At 48.3% G+C, this 23,134-nt stretch overlaps 1 protein-coding gene across 3 annotated transcripts in view; it reads left to right on the top strand.

The window, feature by feature from the left end:
- The window catches only part of LOC144497586 (choline transporter-like protein 5), a 317,203-nt gene extending 295,141 nt beyond the window's left edge, over nt 1-22,062 (top strand). For 2 of the 3 annotated variants that reach the window (XM_078219025.1, XM_078219027.1), the window contains exons 21-22: nt 11,172-11,256; nt 18,879-22,062. In XM_078219025.1, coding sequence (XP_078075151.1) covers nt 11,172-11,256; nt 18,879-18,997 — 204 coding nt within the window. In that variant the 3' untranslated portion in view covers nt 18,998-22,062. Of the gene's footprint in view, nt 1-11,171; nt 11,257-13,840; nt 18,490-18,878 lie in introns of those variants that run through there. The other variant, XM_078219026.1, reaches the window with a different exon arrangement.
- Nucleotides 22,063-23,134: the final 1,072 nt, after the last annotated feature.

Raw genomic sequence — 23,134 nt, forward strand, 5'->3', positions numbered from 1 at the left:
GAGTGCCGCACTGTCAGAGGGTCAGTACTGAGAGAGTGCCGCACTGTCAGAGGGTCAGTACTGAGGGAGTGCCGCACTGCCAGAGGGTCAGTACTGAGGGAGTGCCGCACTGTCAGAGGGTCAGTGCTGAGGGAGTGCCGCACTGTCAGAGGGTCAGTACTGAGGGAGTGCCGCACTGTCAGAGGGTCAGTACTGAGGGAGTGCCGCACTGCCAGAGGGTCAGTACTGAGGGAGTGCCGCACTGTCAGAGGGTCAGTGCTGAGGGAGTGCCGCACTGTCAGAGGGTCAGTACTGAGGGAGTGCCGCACTGTCAGAGGGTCAGTACTGAGAGAGTGCCGCACTGTCAGAGGGTCAGTACTGAGGGAGTGCCGCACTGCCAGAGGGTCAGTACTGAGGGAGTGCCGCACTGTCAGAGGGTCAGTACTGAGGGAGTGCCGCACTGTCAGAGGGTCAGTACTGAGGGAGTGCTGCACTGTCAGAGGGTCAGTGCTGAGGGAGTGCGGCACTGTCAGAGGGTCAGTGCTGAGGGAGTGCCGCACTGTCAGAGGGTCAGTACTGAGGGAGTGCCGCACTGTCAGAGGGTCAGTACTGAGAGAGTGCCGCACTGTCAGAGGGTCAGTACTGAGGGAGTGCCGCACTGCCAGAGGGTCAGTACTGAGGGAGTGCCGCACTGTCAGAGGGTCAGTACTGAGGGAGTGCCGCACTGTCAGAGGGTCAGTACTGAGGGAGTGCTGCACTGTCAGAGGGTCAGTGCTGAGGGAGTGCGGCACTGTCAGAGGGTCAGTACTGAGGGAGTGCGGCACTGTCAGAGGGTCAGTACTGAGGGAGTGCCGCACTGTCAGAGGGTCAGTACTGAGGGAGTGCTGCACTGTCAGAGGGTCAGTACTGAGGGAGTGCCGCACTGTCAGAGGGTCAGTACTGAGGGAGTGCCGCACTGTCAGAGGGTCAGTACTGAGGGAGTGCCGCACTGTCAGAGGGTCAGTACTGAGGGAGTGCCGCACTGTCAGAGGGTCAGTGCTGAGGGAGTGCCGCACTGTCAGAGGGTCAGTACTGAGGGAGTGCCGCACTGTCAGAGGGTCAGTACTGAGGGAGTGCCGCACTGTCAGAGGGTCAGTACTGAGGGGGTGCCGCACTGTCAGAGGGTCAGTGCTGAGGGAGTGCCGCACTGTCAGAGGGTCAGTACTGAGGGAGTGTTGCACTGTTGAAGATGCCGTGTTGAACATTCCTGCTGGAACAAGAGTCTGAAAATTGTTTTATTCATGTTGAGTGTTCAGAGAGGTGAGAGACCATTCACTCGAACTGATCCTCACCAGCCGCCTTCACCTCAAAACCCGATCAGCACCCCCTTACAATCTTTGCTTCCTCATTAATATTATTCACTCCTTGTGGGAGCAAATGCCGTTAATTAGTGACTATCTTTTATTTCTAGCACCTTGTTTTGATCTCCTGTACACGACTGGATAAATCTTCCCGATCTCTATCCTGTTGAAAATTTTCATAATTTTTAAATCCTCCATGAAGTCTCTATAACCGTGCGGCCAAATTTCCCTCCAATTCGATTTTCAAGTTTGCTGACGACACCACTGTAATGGGTTGGACCTCAAACAATGACGAGACAGAATACAGGAGTGAGACAGAGAATCTGGTGAACTGGTGCAGCAACAATAATCTCTCCTTCAATGTCAACAAAACAAGGGAGATAGTCATCGACTTCAGGAAGCGTAAAGGAGAACATGCCCCTGTCTACATCAACGGGGACGAAGTAGAAAGTGTCGAAAGCTTCAGGTTTTTAGGTGTCCAGGTCACCAACAACCTGTCCTGGTCCCCCCCATGCTGACACTATAGTTAAGAAAGCCCCACCAACACCTCTACTTTCTCAGAAGACTAAGGAAATTTGGCATGTCCGCTCCAACTCTCACCAACTTTTACAGATGCACCATAGAAAGCATTCTCTCTGGTTGTATCACAGCTTGGTCTGGGCTCCTGCTCTGCCCAAGACCGCAAGGAACTGTAGCCCAATCCATCACGCAAACCAGTCCCATCCATTGTCTACACTTCCCGCTGCCTCGGAAAAGCTGCCAGCATAATTAAGGACCCCACACACCCCGGATAAGGTCACGTACCAACCAACACAAGAACAGCTTCTTCCCTGCTGCTGTCAGACTTTTGAATGGACCTACCTCGCATTAAGTTGATCTTTCTCTAGACCCTAGCTATGACTGTAACACTACATTCTTCACTCTCTCCTTTCCTTCTCTATGAACAGTATGCTTTGTCTGTATAGCGCTCCCGCAGCACTGACCCTCTGACAGTGCGACACTCCCTCAGTACTTTTCACTGTATACTAATACACGTGACAAAAATAAATCAAATCAAATCAAATCAAATCACCCCTTCAACATTCTCCTTTCCTGAGGAATGTTCTGTTGAACCTTCATCCCTTCCAGCTGCTTCTAAACTCTCAGTTCTGGTGTCAGCGTCGCTCTGAATCACGGAACAAAGAACAAAGAAAATTACAGCACAGGAACAGTCCCTTCGGCCCTCCAAGCCTGCACCGACCATGCTGCCCGACTGAACTAAAACCTCCTACCCTTCCGGGGACCATATCCCTCTATTCCCATCTCATTCATGTACTTGTCAAGACGCCCCTTAAAAGTCACTACCGTATCTGTTACCACTACTTCTCCCGGCAACGAGCTCCAGGCACCCACCACTACTCTGTGTAAAACATCTGCCTCGTACATCTCCTTTAAACCTTACCCCTCGCACCTTAAACCTGTGCCCCCTAGTAATTGACTCTTCCATCCTGTCTTCTGACTATCCAATCGTTTTTGCCTCTCCTACATCATTTTAATTATCTGGAAGCTGGGACTGTGCACATTGCTCTGATTCTGATCCGGAGGTGAGCACTGTGCGCAGTAACTCTGTCACATTCAGTCACTGAAACATAGCAATCTTCTTCAGTTTCTGAGCAAACACTGGACAACATCGCCCTCTGCTGCCCACGGCCAAAATGATTCGAGCCACACATTCTGCAGAAAGTGGAGCGACTGTAAGCTGCCCTCAGGGTAAATCTCCGCCTCCCCTGTTAAAGGCAGCTGTTTGACTGCGCACTCCCCAGTTCCAGCTGTTTGACTGCGCACTCCCCAGTTCCAGCTGTTTGACTGCGCACTCCCCAGTTCCAGCTGTTTGACTGCGCACTCCCCAGTTCCAGCTGTTTGACTGCGCACTCCCCAGTTCCAGCTGTTTGACTGCGCACTCCCCAGTTCCAGCTGTTTGACTGCGCACTCCCCAGTTCCAGCTGTTTGACTGCGCACTCCCCAGTTCCAGCTGTTTGACTGCGCACGCCCCAGTTCCAGCTGTTTGACTGCGTATTCCCCAGTTCCAGCTGTTTGACTGCATACTCCCCAGTTCCAGCTGTTTGACTGTGCACTCCCCAGTTCCAGCTGTTTGACTGCGCACTCCCCAGTTCCAGCTGTTTGACTGCGCACTCCCCAGTTCCAGCTGTTTGACTGCGCACTCCCCAGTTCCAGCTGTTTGACTGCGCACTCCCCAGTTCCAGCTGTTTGACAGCGCAATCCCCAGTTCCAGCTGTTTGTAAATTTTACAGTAAACAGCTGTTAATATTATCGACAATTCATTTCTGAAGTGGCACTGCAGTTAGAACGCTGTGGGTCCAACTCACACTGAGTGCAAAATCCAGGGTAAAACACCAAGAGGGTGTCAGAGGATCAGTACTGAGAGAGTGCTGCACTGTCAGAGGATCAGTACTGAGGGAGTGCTGCACTGCCAGAGGATCAGTACTGAGGGAGTGCTGCACTGTCAGAGGGTCAGTACTGAGGGAGTGCCGCACTGTCAGAGGGTCAGTATTGAGGGAGTGCTGCACTGTCAGAGGGTCAGTATTGAGGGAGTGCTGCACTGTCGTAGAGTCAGTACTGAGGGAGTGCCGCACTGTCTGGTGGTCAGTACTGAGGGAGTGCCACACTGTCAGAGGGTCAGTACTGAGGGAGTGCCGCACTGTCGTAGAGTCAGTACTGAGGGAGTGCCGCACTGTCTGGTGGTCAGTACTGAGGGAGTGCCGCACTGTCAGAGGGTCAGTACTGAGGGAGTGCCGCACTGTCAAAGTGTCAGTACTGAGGGAGTGCCGCACTGTCTGAGGGCCAGTATTGAGGGAGTGCTGCACTGTCAGAGGATCAGTACTGAGGGAGTGCCGCACTGTCAGAGGGTCAGTATTGAGGGAGTGCCGCACTGTCAGAGCGTCAGTACTGAGGGAGTGCCGCACTGTCAGAGGGCCAGTACTGAGGGAGTGCCGCACTGTCGTAGAGTCAGTACTGAGGGAGTGCCGCACTGTCTGGTGGTCAGTACTGAGGGAGTGCCGCACTGTCAGAGGGTCAGTACTGAGGGAGTGCCGCACTGTCAAAGGGTCAGTACTGAGGGAGTGCTGCACTGTCAGAGGATCAGTACTGAGGGAGTGCCGCACTGTCAGAGGGTCAGTACTGAGGGAGTGCTGCACTGTCAGAGGGTCAGTACTGAGGGAGTGCCGCACTGTCAGAGGGTCAGTATTGAGGGAGTGCTGCACTGTCAGAGGGTCAGTACTGAGGGAGTGCTGCACTGTCAGAGGGTCAGTACTGAGGGAGTGCTGCACTGTCAGAGGGTCAGTATTGAGGGAGTGCTGCACTGTCGTAGAGTCAATACTGAGGGAGTGCCACACTGTCTGGTGGTCAGTACTGAGGGAGTGCCGCACTGTCTGGTGGTCAGTACTGAGGGAGTGCCGCACTGTCAGAGGGTCAGTACTGAGGGAGTGCCGCACTGTCAAAGTGTCAGTACTGAGGGAGTGCCGCACTGTCTGAGGGCCAGTATTGAGGGAGTGCTGCACTGTCAGAGGATCAGTACTGAGGGAGTGCCGCACTGTCAGAGGGTCAGTATTGAGGGAGTGCCGCACTGTCAGAGCGTCAGTACTGAGGGAGTGCCGCACTGTCAGAGGGCCAGTACTGAGGGAGTGCCGCACTGTCGTAGAGTCAGTACTGAGGGAGTGCCACACTGTCTGGTGGTCAGTACTGAGGGAGTGCCGCACTGTCAGAGGGTCAGTACTGAGGGAGTGCCGCACTGTCAAAGGGTCAGTACTGAGGGAGTGCTGCACTGTCAGAGGATCAGTACTGAGGGAGTGCCGCACTGTCAGAGGGTCAGTACTGAGGGAGTGCTGCACTGTCAGAGGGTCAGTACTGAGGGAGTGCCGCACTGTCAGAGGGTCAGTATTGAGGGAGTGCTGCACTGTCAGAGGGTCAGTACTGAGGGAGTGCTGCACTGTCAGAGGGTCAGTACTGAGGGAGTGCTGCACTGTCAGAGGGTCAGTATTGAGGGAGTGCTGCACTGTCAGAGGGTCAGTACTGAGGGAGTGCCGCACTGTCAGAGGGGAAGTGTCCCATTCAGTTTTCAGTTCAGGTCTCATCCTTGTTTAGCATTTTGCGCTCTCTTTCTCCTCTCTCTCCTTTTTGTAATAAACAGACTGGAACAGACCAGAATCGAGGGAGGCGATGGCCCAGTGGTATTCTCGCTGGATTGTTAATCCAGAAACTCAGCTAATAGAACATAGAACATAGAACATAGAACATTACAGCGCAGAACAGGCCCTTCGGCCCACGATGTTGCACCGACCAGTTAAAAAAAAACTGTGACCCTCCAACCTAAACCAATTTCTTTTCGTCCATGAACCTATCTACGGATCTCTTAAACGCCCCCAAACTAGGCGCATTTACTACTGATGCTGGCAGGGCATTCCAATCCCTCACCACCCTCTGGGTAAAGAACCTACCCCTGACATCGGTTCTATAACTACCCCCCCTCAATTTAAAGCCATGCCCCCTCGTGCTGGATTTCTCCATCAGAGGAAAAAGGCTATCACTATCCACCCTATCTAAACCTCTAATCATCTTATATGTTTCAATAAGATCCCCTCTTAGCCGCCGCCTTTCCAGCGAAAACAATCCCAAATCCCTCAGCCTCTCCTCATAGGATCTCCCCTCCATACCAGGCAACATCCTGGTAAACCTCCTCTGCACCCTCTCCAAAGCCTCCACATCCTTCCTGTAATGTGGGGACCAGAACTGCACACAGTACTCCAAGTGCGGCCGCACCAGAGTTGTGTACAGTTGCAACATAACGCTACGACTCCTAAATTCAATCCCCCTACCAATAAACGCCAAGACACCATATGCCTTCTTAACAACCTTATCTACTTGATTCCCAACTTTCAGGGATCTATGCACACATACACCTAGATCCCTCTGCTCCTCCACACTATTCAAAGTCCTCCCGTTAGCCCTATACTCAACACATCTGTTATTCCTACCAAAGTGAATTACCTCACACTTCTCCGCATTAAACTCCATCCTCCACCTCTCGGCCCAACTTTGCAACCTGTCTAAGTCTTCCTGCAAACTACGACACCCTTCCTCACTGTCTACCACACCACCGACTTTGGTGTCATCAGCAAATTTGCTAATCCACCCAACTATACCCTCATCCAGATCATTAATAAATATTACAAACAGCAGTGGCCCCAAAACAGATCCCTGAGGTACACCACTTGTAACCGCACTCCATGATGAATATTTACTATCAACCACCACCCTCTGTTTCCTATCCGCTAGCCAATTCCTGATCCAATTTCCTAGATCACCCCCAATCCCATACATCTGCATTTTCTGCAGAAGCCTACCATGGTGAACCTTATCAAACGCCTTACTAAAATCCATATATACCACGTCCACTGCCTTGCCCCCATCCACCTCCTTGGTCACTTTCTCAAAAAACTCAATAAGGTTAGTAAGGCACGACCTACCTGCCACAAAACCATGCTGACTATCACCTATCAATTCATTACTCTCCAAATAACTATAAATCCTATCCCTTATAATTTTTTCCAACATCTTGCCGACAACAGAAGTGAGACTCACCGGTCTATAATTCCCGGGGAAGTCTCTGTTCCCCTTCTTAAACAATGGGACAACATTCGCTAACCTCCAATCTTCTGGTAGTATACCAGAGGCCAACGACGACCTGAAGATCAGAGCCAGAGGCTCTGCAATCACTTCTCTTGCCTCCCAGAGAATCCTTGGATAAATCCCATCCGGACCAGGGGATTTATCTATTTTCAGACCCTCCAGAATATCCTGCACATCCTCCTTATCAACTGTAATACTGTCTATTCTACTCCCTTGCAACCCAGTGTCCTCCTCAGCTATATTCATGTCCCCTTGCGTGAACACCGAAGAGAAATATTGGTTCAATGCTTCACCAATCTCCTCCGGTTCCACACATAACTTCCCTCTGCCATCTATAACTGGCCCTAAACTTGCCCTAACCAACCTTCTGTTCTTGACATACCTATAGAACGCCTTAGGATTCTCTTTAACCCTATCCGCCAAAGTCTTCTCATGTCCCCTTTTAGCCCTTCTAAGCTCGCTCTTCAACTCCCTCTTAGCCAATCTAAAGCTTTCTAGTGCACTACCCGAGTGCTCACGTCTCATCCGAACATAAGCCTCCTTTTTCTTTTTAACCAACAAAGAAACTTTTTTGGTGCACCACGGTTCCCTAGCCCTACCAATTCCTCCTTGCCTGACAGGGACATACCTATCACAGACTCGCAGTAGCTGCTCCTTGAAAAAACTCCACATGTCGGACGTTCCCAGTCCCTGTAATCTCCTAGTCCAACCTATGTTTCCTAATTCTCTCCTAATAGCCTCATAATTACCCTTCCCCCAGCTAAAACCACTGGCCCGAGGTTCATGCCTATCCCTTTCCATCACTAAGGTGAACGTAACCGAATTGTGGTCACTATCACCAAAATGCACACCAACTTCCAAGTCTAGCACCTGGTCTGGCTCATTTCCCAGCACCAGATCCAATATAGCCTCACCTCTAGTTGGCCTGTCTACATACTGAGTCAAAAAACCTTCCTGCACGCTTTGAACAAAAACTGACCCCTCTAACGAGCTAGAGCTATAACAATTCCAGTCAATATTAGTCAAGTTAAAATCCCCCATAACAATTGCCCTATTACTTTCACTCCTAAGCAGGATTGACTCCGCAATCCTTTCCTCAACCTCTCTAGAACTTTTAGGAGGTCTATAAAAGACTCCCAACAGGGTGACCTCTCCTCTCCTATTTCTAATCTCCGCCCATACTACCTCAACAGATAAGTCCTCATCAAACCTCCTCTCTGACACTGTGATACAATCTCTGACCAATAATGCTACCCCTCCCCCTCTTCTACCTCCTTCCCTACTTCGACTAAAACATTTGAACCCCGGGACCTGCAGCATCCATTCCTGCCCCTGCTCTATCCATGTCTCTGAAATAGCCACAACATCGAAGTCCCAGGTACTGATCCACGCTGCAAGTTCACCCACTTTATTGCGAATACTCCTGGCATTGAAGTATACACATTTCAAACCCTGCTCCACCCCACCTCTGCAATGCCGTGCATTGCAGTCCCCATCCATGCATCCCTCACTTTCAGCCCCACTACTCAGGATCCCTCCCCCCCCCCGAATCAGTTTAAACCTCCCTGCATGGCCTTAGCAAATTTACCCCCCAGGATATTGGTCCCCTTCTGATGTCCTGGGCACCCGGGTTCATATCTCACCACGGCAGATGGTGGTATCTGAATTCAATTTTTAAAATCTGGAATTAAGAATCTACTGATGACCATGAAACCATTATCAACTGTCGGAAAAACCCATCTGGTCACTAATGTCCTTCAGGGAGGGAAATCTGCCGTCTTTACAGAGAAACATAGAAACATAGAAAACTACAGCACAAACAGGCCCTTCAGCCCCACAAGTTGTGCCGAACATATCCGTACCTTTTAGGCCTACCTATAACCCTCCATCCTATTAAGTCCCACGTACTCATCCAGGAGTCTCTTAAAAGACCCTATTGAGTTTGCCTCTATCACCACTGACGGCAGCCGATTCCACTCGCCCACCACCCTCTGTGTGAAAAACTTCCCCCTAACATTTCCCCTGTACCTACCCCCCAGCACCTTAAACCTGTGTCCTCTCATAGCAGCCATTTCCACATTGGGAAAAAGCCTCTGAGAGTCCACCCGATCTATGCCTCTCAACATCTTATATACCTATATACCTCTCCTCTCATCCTACGTCTCTCCACGGAGAAAAGACCGAGGTCCCTCAGCCTATCGTCATAAGGCATGCCACTCAATCCTTGTAAATCTCCTCTGCACCCTTTCAATCTTTTCCACATCCTTCCTGTAATGAGGCGACCAGAACTGAGCACAGTACTCCAAGTGGGGTCTGACGAGGGTCTTATATAGCTGCATCATTATCCCCGGACTCCTAAACTCAATCCCTCGATTGATAAAGGCCAGCACACCATACGCCTTCTTAACCACCTCCTCCACCTGCGGGGTCGATTTTAGAGTCCTATGGACCCGGACCCCAAGGTCCTTCTGATCCTCCACAGTACTAAGAGTCTTTCCCTTTATATTGTACTCCTTCATCCCATTTGACCTGCCAAAATGGACAACGATGCATTTATCTGGGTTGAAGTCTATCTGCCACTTCTCCGCCCAGTCTTGCATCCTATCTATGTCCCTCTGTAACTTCTGACATCCCTCCAGACTATCCACAACCCCACCAACCTTCGTGTCGTCGGCAAACTTACCAACCCATCCCTCCACTTCCTCATCCAGGTCATTTATGAAAATGACAAACAGCAAGGATCCCAGAACAGATCCCTGGGGCACACCACCGGTGACCGACCTCCATTTAGAAAAAGACCCATCTATACCCACTCTCTGCCTCCTTTGGGCAAGCCAGTTCTGGATCCACAGGGCAGCAGCCCCTTGGATCCCATGCCCTCTCACTTTTTCTAGAAGCCTTGCATGGGGGACCTTATCGAACGCCTTGCTAAAATCCATATAAACCACATCTACCTCTTTCCCTTCGTCAATGTGTTTAGTCACATTTTCGAAGAACTCCACCAGGCTCATAAGGCACGATCTGCCTTTGACAAAGCCATGTTGAGTATTCTTGAGCATACTAAACCTCTCTAAATGCTCATAAATCTTGTCCCTCAGGATCTTCTCCATCAGCTTACCAACCACTGAGGTTATACTCACCGGTCGGTAATTTCCTGGGCTATCCCTATTCTCCTTCTTGAAAATAGGAACCACATCCGCAATCCTCCAATCCTCCGGCACCTCTCCCGTCTCAAAAGATCATCGCCAGAGGCTCTGCAATCTCTTCCCTCGTCTCCCACAGTAACCTGGGGTACATCCCATCCGGACCCGGCGACTTATCTATCTTGATGCTATTCAAAGATTCCAGCACAACCTCTTTGTTAAAGTCCACATACTCAATCTTTTCAGTCCACCGCAAGCCCACAGTACATCCACCCTGGTCCTTCTCCTCTGTGAAAACCGAGGCAAATCATTAAGCACCTCTGCCATTTCTACAGGTTCCGTACAGATTTTCCCGCCCTCACCTTTTATAGGCCCTATTCCTTCACGTCTCATCCTTTTACTCTTCACATATTTATAGAACGCCTTAGGGTTTTCCTTAATTCTACTTGCCAAGGCTTTCTCGTGATCCCTTCTGGCTCTCCTAATTTCCTTCTTTAGTCCCTTCCTACAAGCCGTATACTCATCTAGGTCCCTATCTTCGCCAAGCTCTCTGAACCTTTTGTACGCTTTCCTTTTCTTCTCGACTAGGTCCCGCACAGCTTTCGTGCACCACGGTCCCTTTAACCTACCAACTCCTCCCTGTCTGCTCGGAACATTGTCCTGTAGAACCCGAGACAGACATTCCTTGAATTTACCCGGTCTGGCCAACATGTGACTCCAGAGCCACAGCAATGTGGTTGACTCTCAACTGCCCTCGGGCAACTAGGAATGGGCAATAAATGCTGGCCAGCCAGCGACACCCATGTCCCACAAATGAATGATTAAAAAACAATGTGCTGTGCCCCCAGTGTGGTCGTACCAAGTTCCTCGACAAGTTTAGCACAACATCCGTGTTTCAATTCTTCCTGTCTCGGAATAACCCCGGTGTTTGATTTGCTTTTTCTGTGAGTTTATTAGCCTGTATGAGTGTCTTTACTGATCAGTCAGTGAGTGAGAGTGTAACTATGTGACCTTATCTTTACAGACGGTGATATTTGGATCCTATCTAATTGCACATGGCTTCTTCAGTGTCTATGCAATGTGTGTGGATACACTCTTCCTCTGTTTCTGTGAGTAACTGTTACAAACTGTGAGCACTTGCTTTGTGATCTGTCAGATTCTGGGATGTGTAAAGGTGCTAACGCTGACTTCATTCATGCCACAGCCAGTTAGTTCAATCAGTCACAAAGGTCGAGGGGGTGTCCTCACCCTAAAGTTGGACTCAGTGCCCTCGTTTAAGGAAGTGTTAATGGGGGGAGTGGGAGTGTCCAACCTCCGGTTTCTCGCACCTCACTACCCCTCAGATACCGTCCCTCGATTACCCAGTAGACAAACACTGGGACCAGGACAGCGCAGAACTCCACTGTGACACCCCAGTTGTTGAGTAGGCAACCGATATTCACACTCTGGCTTTCGATACGAACAGCGGTCACCGGAAAGTTTCCGGAATTATCTCCCAGGAACAAACTGCTGGAGAGGGTTAACACCCCTGGGACACTACCCCAAGTTTCAGATACTTCCGATAATGTTACAGTGCAGCTTATAAGTCCCAATCTCTGGATTCGTCATCAGGCCAGGATTTCCAACAGGACATGGTGGGATGGGAAGGAGAGTGGGTGAAATTTCCCTTAGTACCCCTGGTGGGGGGGGGGTTGGGGGTGGGGGGGAGGGTGGGGGGGGAAGATGAGCTGGGTTTATGTCTCGGGATATTGACACTGGCACACTGGAGGTTTCCAGAGTTACTCTGAGATGTCAAAACCCAACCAGGAAAGAACTCGGAAAGGGTGCTTCAGGCAATCGGAGAGAAAGGAAGTCCATTTGTTCAACAACTTTAATGTTTAGCATCATTGTCAGCCATGATAGGAGAAGTTAGAGAATTATCTCAGAATTGTGTCGTCATGGCAATGACCTCTTGGCTTTTGGTTTAAATCATTGACATCATCTCTCCCAATGACTCCATAGACATGCGGGTTCAGTGGATTGGCCATGCTAAATTACCCGCTATTGTCAGGGGGCTTAGAACATAGAACAGTACAGCACAGAACAGGCCCTTCGGCCCACGATGTTGTGCCGAGCTTTATCTGAAACCAAGATCAAGCTATCCCACTCCCTATCATCCTGGTGTGCTCCATGTGCCTATCCAATAACCGCTTAAATGTTCCTAAAGTGTCTGACTCCACTATCACTGCAGGCAGTCCATTCCACACCCCAACCACTCTCTGCGTAAAGAACCTACCTCTGATATCCTTCCTATATCTCCCACCATCAACCCTATAGTTATGCCCCCTTGTAATAGCTCCATCCACCCGAAGAAATAGTCTTTGAACGTTCACTCTATCTATCCCCTTCATCATTTTATAAACCTCTATTAAGTCTCCCCTCAGCCTCCTCCGCTCCAGAGAGAACAGACCTAGCTCCCTCAACCTTTCCTCATAAGACCTACCTTCCAAACCAGGCAGCATCCTGGTAAATCTCCTCTGCACTCTTTCCAGCGCTTCCACATCCTTCTTATAGTGAGGTGACCAGAACTGCACACAATATTCCAAATGTGGTCTCACCAAGGTCCTGTACAGTTGCAGCATAACCCCACGGCTCTTAAACTCCAACCCCCTGTTAATAAAAGCTAACACACTATAGGCCTTCTTCACAGCTCTATCCACTTGAGTGGCAACCTTTAGAGATCTGTGGATATGGACCCCAAGATCTCTCTGTTCCTCCACAGTCTTCAGAACCCTACCTTTGACCCTGTAATCCACATTTAAATTAGTCCTACCTTAGTGGGGGTAATTACGTGGGGATTACAGGGATAGGGCCTGGGTGGAATTATTGTCAGTGCAGGCCCGATGGCTCGAGTGGCCTCTTTCTGCACTGATTCTATGGGTGCAATCTTACCTGCCACTCATGCCACGCTCCCACCGCAGTGAGGTCAGGGAATTTCCCAGGGTGGGAAAATCCTGCCAGCGTGAACGGTGGTACGAGTTCGGCCTCCAATTCTATTCTATAATTGTCTGACTCCTGTCAGTCCATTGGGTTTAATAGCTTGCTGCTGAAGCTGTGATGTTCGGTTAGGTTGAGAAGCTAAAGCACTGACTGGGAGAGTGAATGTTGTTAATGCTCTAGTTAGTGACAGGGACAGGAGCTAACTGGGAGGCTCAGGACGCTGCAACACTCAATCTTATAACAATTCGCTTTGAGACGTACAACATACCTGATCATTGAGTTTAAACCCCAAGGTTTTAAAGCTTTACTGGAACTATTCTGCATTTTTTAACACTTTTAATTTAAATTTGAGACCAGTTGACACAGCAGTAGATTTGTCAGAATTTTCCTGAGCTTGCACTTGCTGTTTTCAGAGTTCCTTAAATCTGCAACTATTAAAACATTAATTACTGAGCCTCACCAGCTGCTTGCTTTGCATTTAATTGTCGTTTTTTAAAAAGGCTTCTAACGTATTATCTTGTGGTTGCCTTTCCGTTCCTACTTTCCCTTCCCTCTTTCAATTGTCACCTTTCATCACTTTCTCGCTCTGCCATTGGATTTATTTGGTTCCGACGCTCTCTCTCTCTCTCTCTCTGTCTCTCTTTCTCTCACTCTCTCTGCCTCCCCTTCTCTCCTTCCCCCCGCCTTGCTTTGGCATGTCGCTAACTCACGCAGGTGAAGATTTGGAACGGAATGATGGCTCAGCTGAGAAACCTTACTTCATGTCGCCAGAACTGCACAGGATCCTTGGAGGACAAGAATGGAGTCCGCGAAAAGCCAATGGATAGTTAGCTTGTGCTGAGCTCCCGCTGCACTGAACTCCTCGCCTCGCTACCTTTTATTAATATATAGATATATAAATTCACACTGACACTCAGTCATCAAAACACTTGGTAATAACCTGTCCTGACAGTCAGCATGGAAACAGGTATCGGGGGCTTGGAAAATCTTCACTCTCAGAGAAGAGTTCTAGTTTTTGAAAGCAGAGAGAAGGAAAAATAACTTTTTCTAAACGGAAACAGTCAACATCTTTCTGCTTTGTGGCTACACAACGGCAAGTGAATGTGCCACAGGCTTCTGTACTGGAAAGGCAGACGGAAAATCACTTTCCAGCCACTAGCGTCCTATTGGACCTAGCTTCCCGATTGTTACAACGTCGGAGTGCGGTCGTTTGCGGATATCGCTGGAGAGACATGTTGCTGAAACTTTTTACATTTCAAGCAGTCACAGCAATTTAAACTACTGGAGGGAAAGGTGCTGATTGGCTGGCAAGTGGACTCTGATTGGCTGAGGTGTTGCCATGGAGAAAGTACGAGGGAACTATAGATTCTCCAAGTGTCAAAAATGGGTGCAAGGTTTGATTAAATTCCTCACCAAATTCCACATTTAATGTTTGCTGTTAGCTGTGATTCCAGGATTGGGCAGCACTTGTTGTACAATCCTGAGTGTGCTAAAACATTTACCAACAACCAATTTAAGACAATCAGTCAAGATGGTAATGTGGCTCTTTTACCCTTGCTAGGAATGACACACGTTCATACCCAGGGCCCATTCTCCACAAATAAGAGGAATATGTTCAAGCTTTCTGCCCTTTTTAAATTACCCAGGGACCCTGTTGCTTTCTCCATGACAATATTTTGACCAGTCAGAGTCAACTTGCCAACCAATCAACAAACTTTTCTCCTGAAGTATAAATTCTTGAATTGGGATTCTTATGTTTGTCCTGATGAGTGCAAAATGAAAAGCTTCAGCAGCATATCTCAGTTGCCAGCAATATTTAAGTTCTGTACTACCAAGTGAATGTTTATATATTTGGCCTTACAAGGACCCAGTTCTGTGACCCACGTGATGCCTGGCTTGCCCCACTGGTCTCTCTCTCTCTCTCTCTAAATGTTCCATCATTCCATGCTCCTGCCACACAACAGGAGATCCTAACTGTATATAAAATTTAAAATCTATGATATGCAATAACGGTCTATGTCGGGACCAGGGGAGGGGGTAGCGGAGGGAAGGGGAACAGGGGACTTCATCTCCTGGTTGCAATGCCAGCAGGTCATGACCCTGTGACACATACCACGCAGAAGAAACCCTTCCCTCCCCCCTCTCAGAATCGTAACTAAGGTGCCTAAAGCAAGGATCGTCAGGCCAATATCCTTTTGGGGCAGTCAGTGATTTCAGATCTATTGACGCAGAGGTTACTGGAGCGGTATTTGCCAAGTCTACAGCACAAGATATCACTGAGTGTGTAAAAAAGGCAGTAATCTGTGGCAGATTGTGATTAATCACGAGTTAGTTTGAGTGACTGTGCTCCACACCATCTGGGAAAGTGAGATTGTGACCATCTCACCTGAGCTTCCCTGTCCAGTCACCTGTCCTGAAATTGCTGGATCTGTACCTGTTATTCCAGCTGAATATCACCGCTGCCATTCAGGGTTGTTATTTTATATCGTAAAGACCCTGTGAATGACGGGATTTGTGTTCCTGACGGCCCAAAAAAGGAACAATTTAAACAACAAAATTCATTCCTACAGGTAGTGAATGAAAAAATATATAGCGAATTTACAGAACAGAAGGTCCTTCGGCCCATCAAGTCTGTGCTGACCTTTCAGCTCTAACTCTGTCTCTCTCAAGTTACAACAACAAACATCAGTGAGTTCATTCCAGTAATTTCTGGGCCAGAGGCTTTCCTCTCTCTCCAGCTCCCGGATTATTGCAAGAACTTGTGCTGAATGTAAACTAAAGCCATTTGATTTTTTTAATTCTACAAACACATCAGGATATTCTCCTGAGGGAAAGGGTGGATGACATCGCTAACTGTGGGTGCAACTCTCCATTGAATACTGGAACAAGAGGAGCCATTCAGCCCCTCGAGATAGGTCCAAGCTCTTTCCCCACTGGAGTGGAAACCTGTTTCTCGAGGGGGGGAGGTGGTCTGATGGACATGTTTCACCTTTAAAGGGGAAATGGCAGCTGACAGAGGGAGAGTGAAGACACAAGAGGTTGTGTTTGGTCCTGTATCTGGTCTTGGGACACTTCCAAAGCTGACCTTTACCACTCAGTCAGTGAGAGACGGTGACGAAAGAGCGTAGGACTGGGAGGAGATTTTGAAAAGGCGGCGGTAGCTACGAGGGGGGGGATTTGATATTTGGGTAAAAGACATGAGAGAGTGAGAGATGAAAGGTAACGGAGACACATTCACAACACACGAGATTTTACCCTCCCAGCCGCCATGTGTAAAGATGAGGTTGGACAGTAACAATGGGTCTGTAATATATTTCTATATAAGTGCTGGGCTACACTCTTGTATACAATTTTTTACTATTTCAGATGGATACAATTTTAATGAATATATTAGATAAAAAAACAAAAAAAGCTCAGCTTTGCTGATCCTTCAAGCATTTGTACGTGGGTGTATGAATGCCATAATTATGGTGCTGCGCATATATATATTACATATAAAATATATATATGTGTGTGTGTTTCTATGTATTATATATATTTATATATATATATACACACAATGCCATGTTGCACTGTCGATATATCCAGGTTAACAAAGGTTCTGAAGATAGAATGATTTATAATTAACTTTTCAGGTGGGAGAATCTCGGGCTTGTCCTCCTTGGGGTCGGGGGAGGTTTAAGCTACAGGTTGCTGTAGAGAGGAAGACCGTGATTCCAATGACAGGAGGGTGGGTAACCAGAGGGACACAAGAAGAGAATTGGGAAAAGAACCAGAGGGGGAGATGAGGAGAATTTGTTTGACACAGTGAGTTGTTGTGATCTGAAAGGACGGTGGAAGCAGATTCAATATTTATCAGAACAAATAATTATCAATTATTAATGAAATAATAATTCAGTATCATTATTAGTGGTAACGCAATAATTACTTTCAAGGAGATCTGGAGAAATATTTGAAAGGGGAACATTAGGGCAACGGGGTTACCGGGAAGTGGGATGAATTGGATAGCTTTTCAATTTGCCCCGGGGTGGGATTATCCGGCCCATTCCGACAGGCGGGATCTTCCAAAGGTGAACCCGCGGTGGGACAACGAGCGAGCCACGCAAAATGCAAGAGATATCGGCCAGACCAGAAGATTCCGTTGGCAGCCAATAGCCCCTGCTGCTGGAACCCCCGCCACGGGGAGGGAGCAGACAATTAGTTCAAAATTTCCGCCACTTTTTACTCCGAGCAATGCAGTGCCATCCAGCCCAGTTACACACTTGTAGAAAAGCAGAAATTCTAGAATCGTTGCGCAGAAAATACCGGCATTCTCAGCAACAGGTCATCGCGTCAGTGTTAACAGGGGGATGGGAATCGAGGGGGTTATTCAGTCCCATGGACATCCCATTACATCACAGCCAAACTGCACCTCAACTCCATCTAGCAGCCTTGGTTCAGTAACCCTTACTATGCTTACTCAACAACATTCTATCAGTCTCAACCATGTCAGCTCATAGCAACATAGAAACTAGAAGCAGGCGGAGGCCATTCGGCCCTTCAAGCCTGCTCTGACATTCAGTTTGATCATGGCTGATCATCAAATTCAATATCCTGATACCCCCCTTCCCCCCATATCCCTCGATCCCTTGAGCCCCAAGAACTATATCTAATTTCTTCTTGAAATCACACAACGTTTTGGCCTCAACTACTTTCTATGGTAGTGAATTCCACACATTCACCACCCTCTGGGTGAAGAAATTTCTCCTCACCTCAGTTCTAAAAGTTTTACCCCTTATCCTCAAACTATGACCCCTAGTTCTGGACTCCCCCACCATCGGGAACATTCTTTCTGAATCTACCCTGTCTAACCCTGTTAGAATTTTATAAGTTTCTATGAGATCCCCTCTCACTCTTCTAAACTCCAGTGAATATAATCCTAACCGACTTAGTCTCTTCGTCCAGTTGATCCTGATCTTAATAATCAGAGGTGTAGGAATCAGGGGTTATGGGGAAAAGGCAGGAGAATGGAGATGAGAAAAATATCAGCCATGATTGAATGGCAGAGCAGACTCGATGGGCCGAGTGGCCTCATTCTGCTCCTGTGACTTATGGTCTAATCTTGGGGGTGGGGAGCAGAGAAAGTTCCAGATTTCCATTGCTCTTTATGTGAAGAAATGCTTCCTAACATGGCTCCTGAACAAGCTGGCTCTAATGTTAAGGTTCCGCCCCTTTGTCCTGGAATGCCCCCACCATGGTGGCCACAATTCTCCGGCTGTTGGGGACTGGTGGATTCTCCGGTCCTGCCGGCAGTGCAGCCCCCGCTGTGGGTTTCCCGGCGGGGTGGGGGGTTTCCCGGCAGGGTGGGGGGATTTCCCAGCGAGGTGGGGGGTTTCCCAGCGGGGTGGGGGGTTTCCCGGCGGGGTGGGGGGTTTCCCGGCGGGGTGGGGGTGGCTACATTGGGAAATCCCGTTGACCGCAGTGGTTCTGGAAGATCCCACCACCGGTGCCCTGCCTCTCACTGAGAAGAGGCTGGAGAATTCCAGCTGGTATGTTTGATTCAGCCTGTTAGAAGTCCCCAGTTTATTTCTGGAGTGGGGGAGCCGGGGGGGGGGGGGGGGGGGGGGGGTGCGAGGGGGAGAGTGAATTTGTGCTAACACTGCAGTCACTTGTAATCTCACCACAACACAGCAGCCTTGGGAGCAGCTGGGGTTGATTTGTGAATTGGTGGAGTTGTTGCTTTGTAATCAGTGCCTGTGATTCCTGTCCACAGTGGAAGATTTAGAGAGGAATGATGGATCGGCAGACAGGCCATATTTCATGAGTAAAACACTGATGAAGATTCTGAATGTGCGGAATCGAGCAGCTGAAGGTGAGAGGCAGAATCACTGAAACCTGCCACACGGGGGACACCATCCCTGATCCAGCGGCAAAAGGACACACCAACAACAACTTATATTTATATATATATAGAGCCTTTTAACATAGTAAGCCGTCCCAAGGAACTTCACCAGAGCATTATCCATCGTTTGATGTTTCCAAGTTACCTGGAAGTTCTGCTTTTGGAAAATTACAGAGAAGCAGTCACAAACTGCTCCTTCCAGACAGTTTGGTTTAGTTAGTTAGTTGGGATTTGTGAGGGAGTCCATTTGGGGATTTGAACTTGACTCACAGACTAGAGTACAGAACGGTGGCACCTCCCTGACTCGCCTGGGGTTAATTTTAAATCTGTGCCCTGGTTTTGGGGTACCCTCAGCCCCCCCGGCATAACCATCGATTGTGGCATCGCATTCTCTCCAGGCTGACTTTGGCCTTGGAAATTCAATTGTTCCTTGTGATTATTTTGGGTACGGACTCATTAGTGTTTGTGTTAATTAACACTCGCCTTGAGGTCTTGCAGATAGGGTTTTAACACAAGTACACTAACTGAAGATAGGGCCGAGAGGGGTTCACAGCTCTGATAGGCTGAACCTGGCAGCAAAGCAAGGGAAAGGGGATGCCATTCATCAGTTGCAGTGCCTTTTCCGTGATGTTGGTGAGACATCTGAATTCTGTGCCAGAGTCGTGTTGAAAGGGAGGAAGAGGTTGTTTACGGAGACTCCGGGCCGCTGGAGGAATGGGGACGTCAATTTCAAAATGTCTGAATGAAGAAAGCTTCCAAAATAACAAGAAACAAACAGCAGAAATTCACGTAGCGGCTCGCGACCATCAGAGGAAGGACATTTTACACCTGCTCTTCCCAAAGTGCGAACCCGCTTTCTCCAGTGATGACAGTTTTATCTTCTTGCCTCTAACGGCGTCTTTAGATTGTGTCCTTCCCATCTGTCGCTGTCTGGGACACTGGGCGGGATTCTCCAAACTCCTGCCCCTCGCTGCAGCAAGAACGGAGAATTTGGCACTCAGCCAAAAGTTCATTGACTGCAGCGGGACCGGAGTATCGCAGCCATGGGCAAGGTTGGAGGTTTCCGACGTGTATGTCCCACGGATGAGACTTTCCATATATTAAGTCAGATGGTGCCAATTTGATAATTTGTGAGCGTATAAAATTCCAACAGGGAAAATGACCAGCTGACCCTTTGAGCTTTCCTCCTCTTCATGATGGTTAGAGTATCATTGACTAACTCCTTTGTTCCCATCCCATCCCATCCTACACCCATCCAACCTGGAGAGGCAAAAGAATTGGAGAAATTCTCAGGACTGGTCATGGAAAAATACTTGGGAAAATGTCTTCTTTAACCCTCGGGTGATCACAGGGATCGCGTGTTATCTCTAAAGACTGAGATGTTATGATTTCTGCGCCAGTCGGGAACCATTGCAGATTCCGCTTGGAGATGATGCAGAGAGTCTGCAGCCGCCACCAGCACATTCCGGAAGCTTCCCTCCCTGGGAAATGAAGACCTGTCCAGTCTATTCCCTCATACAATTTAAATTCTGGACTCCTCCTCCTTCATCTGTGAAACTGGAATAATTTATTAATAGATCAATCTACACAACACTTTCATTACTTTATATTCTTCCAGAAAAGAACACCTGAGTATCTGAATAATTGGAGACATGAGGTGAGATGTGGTGAGTGGGGCCTCTGGTTCCCCCAAGCTCTCGCTCACTGGGGGTTTCCTCAGCCCAGCTCCAGGGGCGGAGGAGATCACTGATAGAGATTGAGCTCTGTGATTGGACAATAACTCCCTGACCATTGGGTCATGTGACTATCAGGATGACAGAAGGTGAACGGATTGACTCTGGGTCTTCAACAGTGCAGCGATTCCGATGCTGTTTTTTTGATGGATGGATAATCACACTATGGAGGTTAGAATTTCCCTGTGTGTGATAAAACCTCCCATTTCATCCCTCATCAGAGCCACGTTGACTCCAAAATCAAAATTAGCACAGTGGCGCAGTGGTTAGCATTGCTGCCTCACAACGCCAGGGACCCGGGTTCGATTCCGGCTTGGGTCACTGTCTGTGTGGAGTTTGCACATTCTCCCCGTGTCTGCGTGGGTTTCCTCCGGGTGCTCCGGTTTCTCTCTCAGTCCGAAAGATGTGCTGGTTAGGTGGATTGGCCGTGCTAAATTCTCCCTCAGTGTAACCCGAACAGGTACCGGAGTGTGGCGACTAGGGGATTTTCACAGTAACTTCATTGCAGCGTTAATGTGTAAGCCTACTTGTGACACTAATAAATAAACATTTAAGCTTAATCAAGTCACAGGCAGGAATCAATGTAATAAGGGATTGTTTTCTTATTTGGTTGTTATATCTGGAATGTGCTGCCTGAAAGGGCAGTGAAAACAGAACCAATGAAGACTTCTTAAAGGGAATTGGATCAACAGCAAAGGGGAAAATTGCATGCAGAGCTATAGCAGAGCAGGGGAAGTGGGATAGGTGAAAGAGGCAGCACAGATACCATGGGCCGAATGGCCTCCTGTGTTGTTAGTCTGTAAAATGGTCCTGTTCCTGGTAACACTCCTGTTTCTGCATTAAGTTGCTGTGGGTTCAAGGCCCCTAATCCAGACAGAAGCATCTGTGTGCGGCTCGAGGTACTGTCCCTCCTACAAAATGCTCAACTGAGCTCCGCAAGCTTAGATAGGAATGGAATAATTGCAGGGTGATTAGAACTGGAGGTTCTCCAAGTGTCTGAGTCAATACTTTCCCTCGCCCCACATCGCTGGGAAACAATAAACTTGCTCAATCTCAACAGAAATGCCGTAGGGAACAGAACCTGGAAACAGGAACTAGCTTATACTCTGAAATGGAACTTGTCACACTGGGAAACAGGAGAATGTCACTTTGTCCCTCGAGTTTGTTCCACCGTTCAGTTAGATCCTGGGTGATCTATATGTTAACTCCAAGGACACGCCTTGATGTTATAACCCTCATGCCCCTCACCCAATCAAAATCTGTCTCAGTTTGGAAATTTTTAATAACTTTATGCAGAGTGTTCAGATTCCCACTCCCCTTTGTGTGAAGAAATATCTCCTGCCATCACCCCTGAATTCCTGACTCACATTTTAGGGTTCTGGCAGTATTCTGGAATGTTCCTCACTCGAGGAAACATCTTCCACTCCATTCCGAGCTGATGTGGATTGAAATGTAGAGAATATTGAGCAGCTGGTCTGGAACATTTTTGTGATGGTGTGAAGTGAGTCTTGTCTCTGTCTACAATACACAGCCTCGGGACAGTGGCTTTACCTGGTGGAGAGATCAGGATGAGAGATCATTAAAACTCAGACACTCATTTCCTCAAATATCCCACCTGCTAGATCATCTGCAGATGTTGAGTGCACGGCTCTGTGGATTCTGGTTAGTTGGGGGGTTGATGGTTGGTGATTCAATGATCGCTAGTTTTCTGAATTCGGGTTATGGAAGAGTGAGACCTGGGGAATGAGTAGATGTTAGCAGACAACCGCTTTGCTCCATCAGTGTAACCAAGGAGGGAATGAATCTCTTCAATTGCAAAGATTTTGGAAGCTGTTAATATGGTGGAGAGATGTGTCGGTGGGGTGGGAAGGGATGGTGGCCATCCATTCTCGTCCTTTGCCCTCAGGACACTAAGCTCTGTTTATCCATGTGCCAGGAATGTCACCCACCTCAATGAACCAGGAGGGAATTTGCTTTGGGGTAAACCCGAAGCATTCACCTGATTAATGTAAATCCTGCAAATTGAGCAGGTTAGATATTCGTCCTTCAGGGAATCTGGTTACGTAATCACCACTCACCCTTTTATCAAGTGTGATGTGCTGACATAACTAGTCCTCATTATTAGGGGCTAAATTCAGGTCTTCAGGCCTCTGTTATTCTAACTTGCTAATCTTACCAATGTTTTATAAATATATTATTAACAGGTCGGTTTATTTGTACTGTTACCGATAATTTGCATGAGAATTTGAAGCTTTAAAATCTAACCGGTGCCTCTGCTGTGCAGAAACCTGACCAGTTTTGCCATAAATATTTTGTGTGATTAACTTTGAATGTTTGGTATTTGATGCAATGTATTGTCTCTCAGAGCGATGTAATTCTCAATTTCCTTACCGT

This window comes from Mustelus asterias, chromosome 8 (assembly GCF_964213995.1).
Source record: "Mustelus asterias chromosome 8, sMusAst1.hap1.1, whole genome shotgun sequence".
Lineage (NCBI taxonomy): Eukaryota > Metazoa > Chordata > Chondrichthyes > Carcharhiniformes > Triakidae > Mustelus > Mustelus asterias.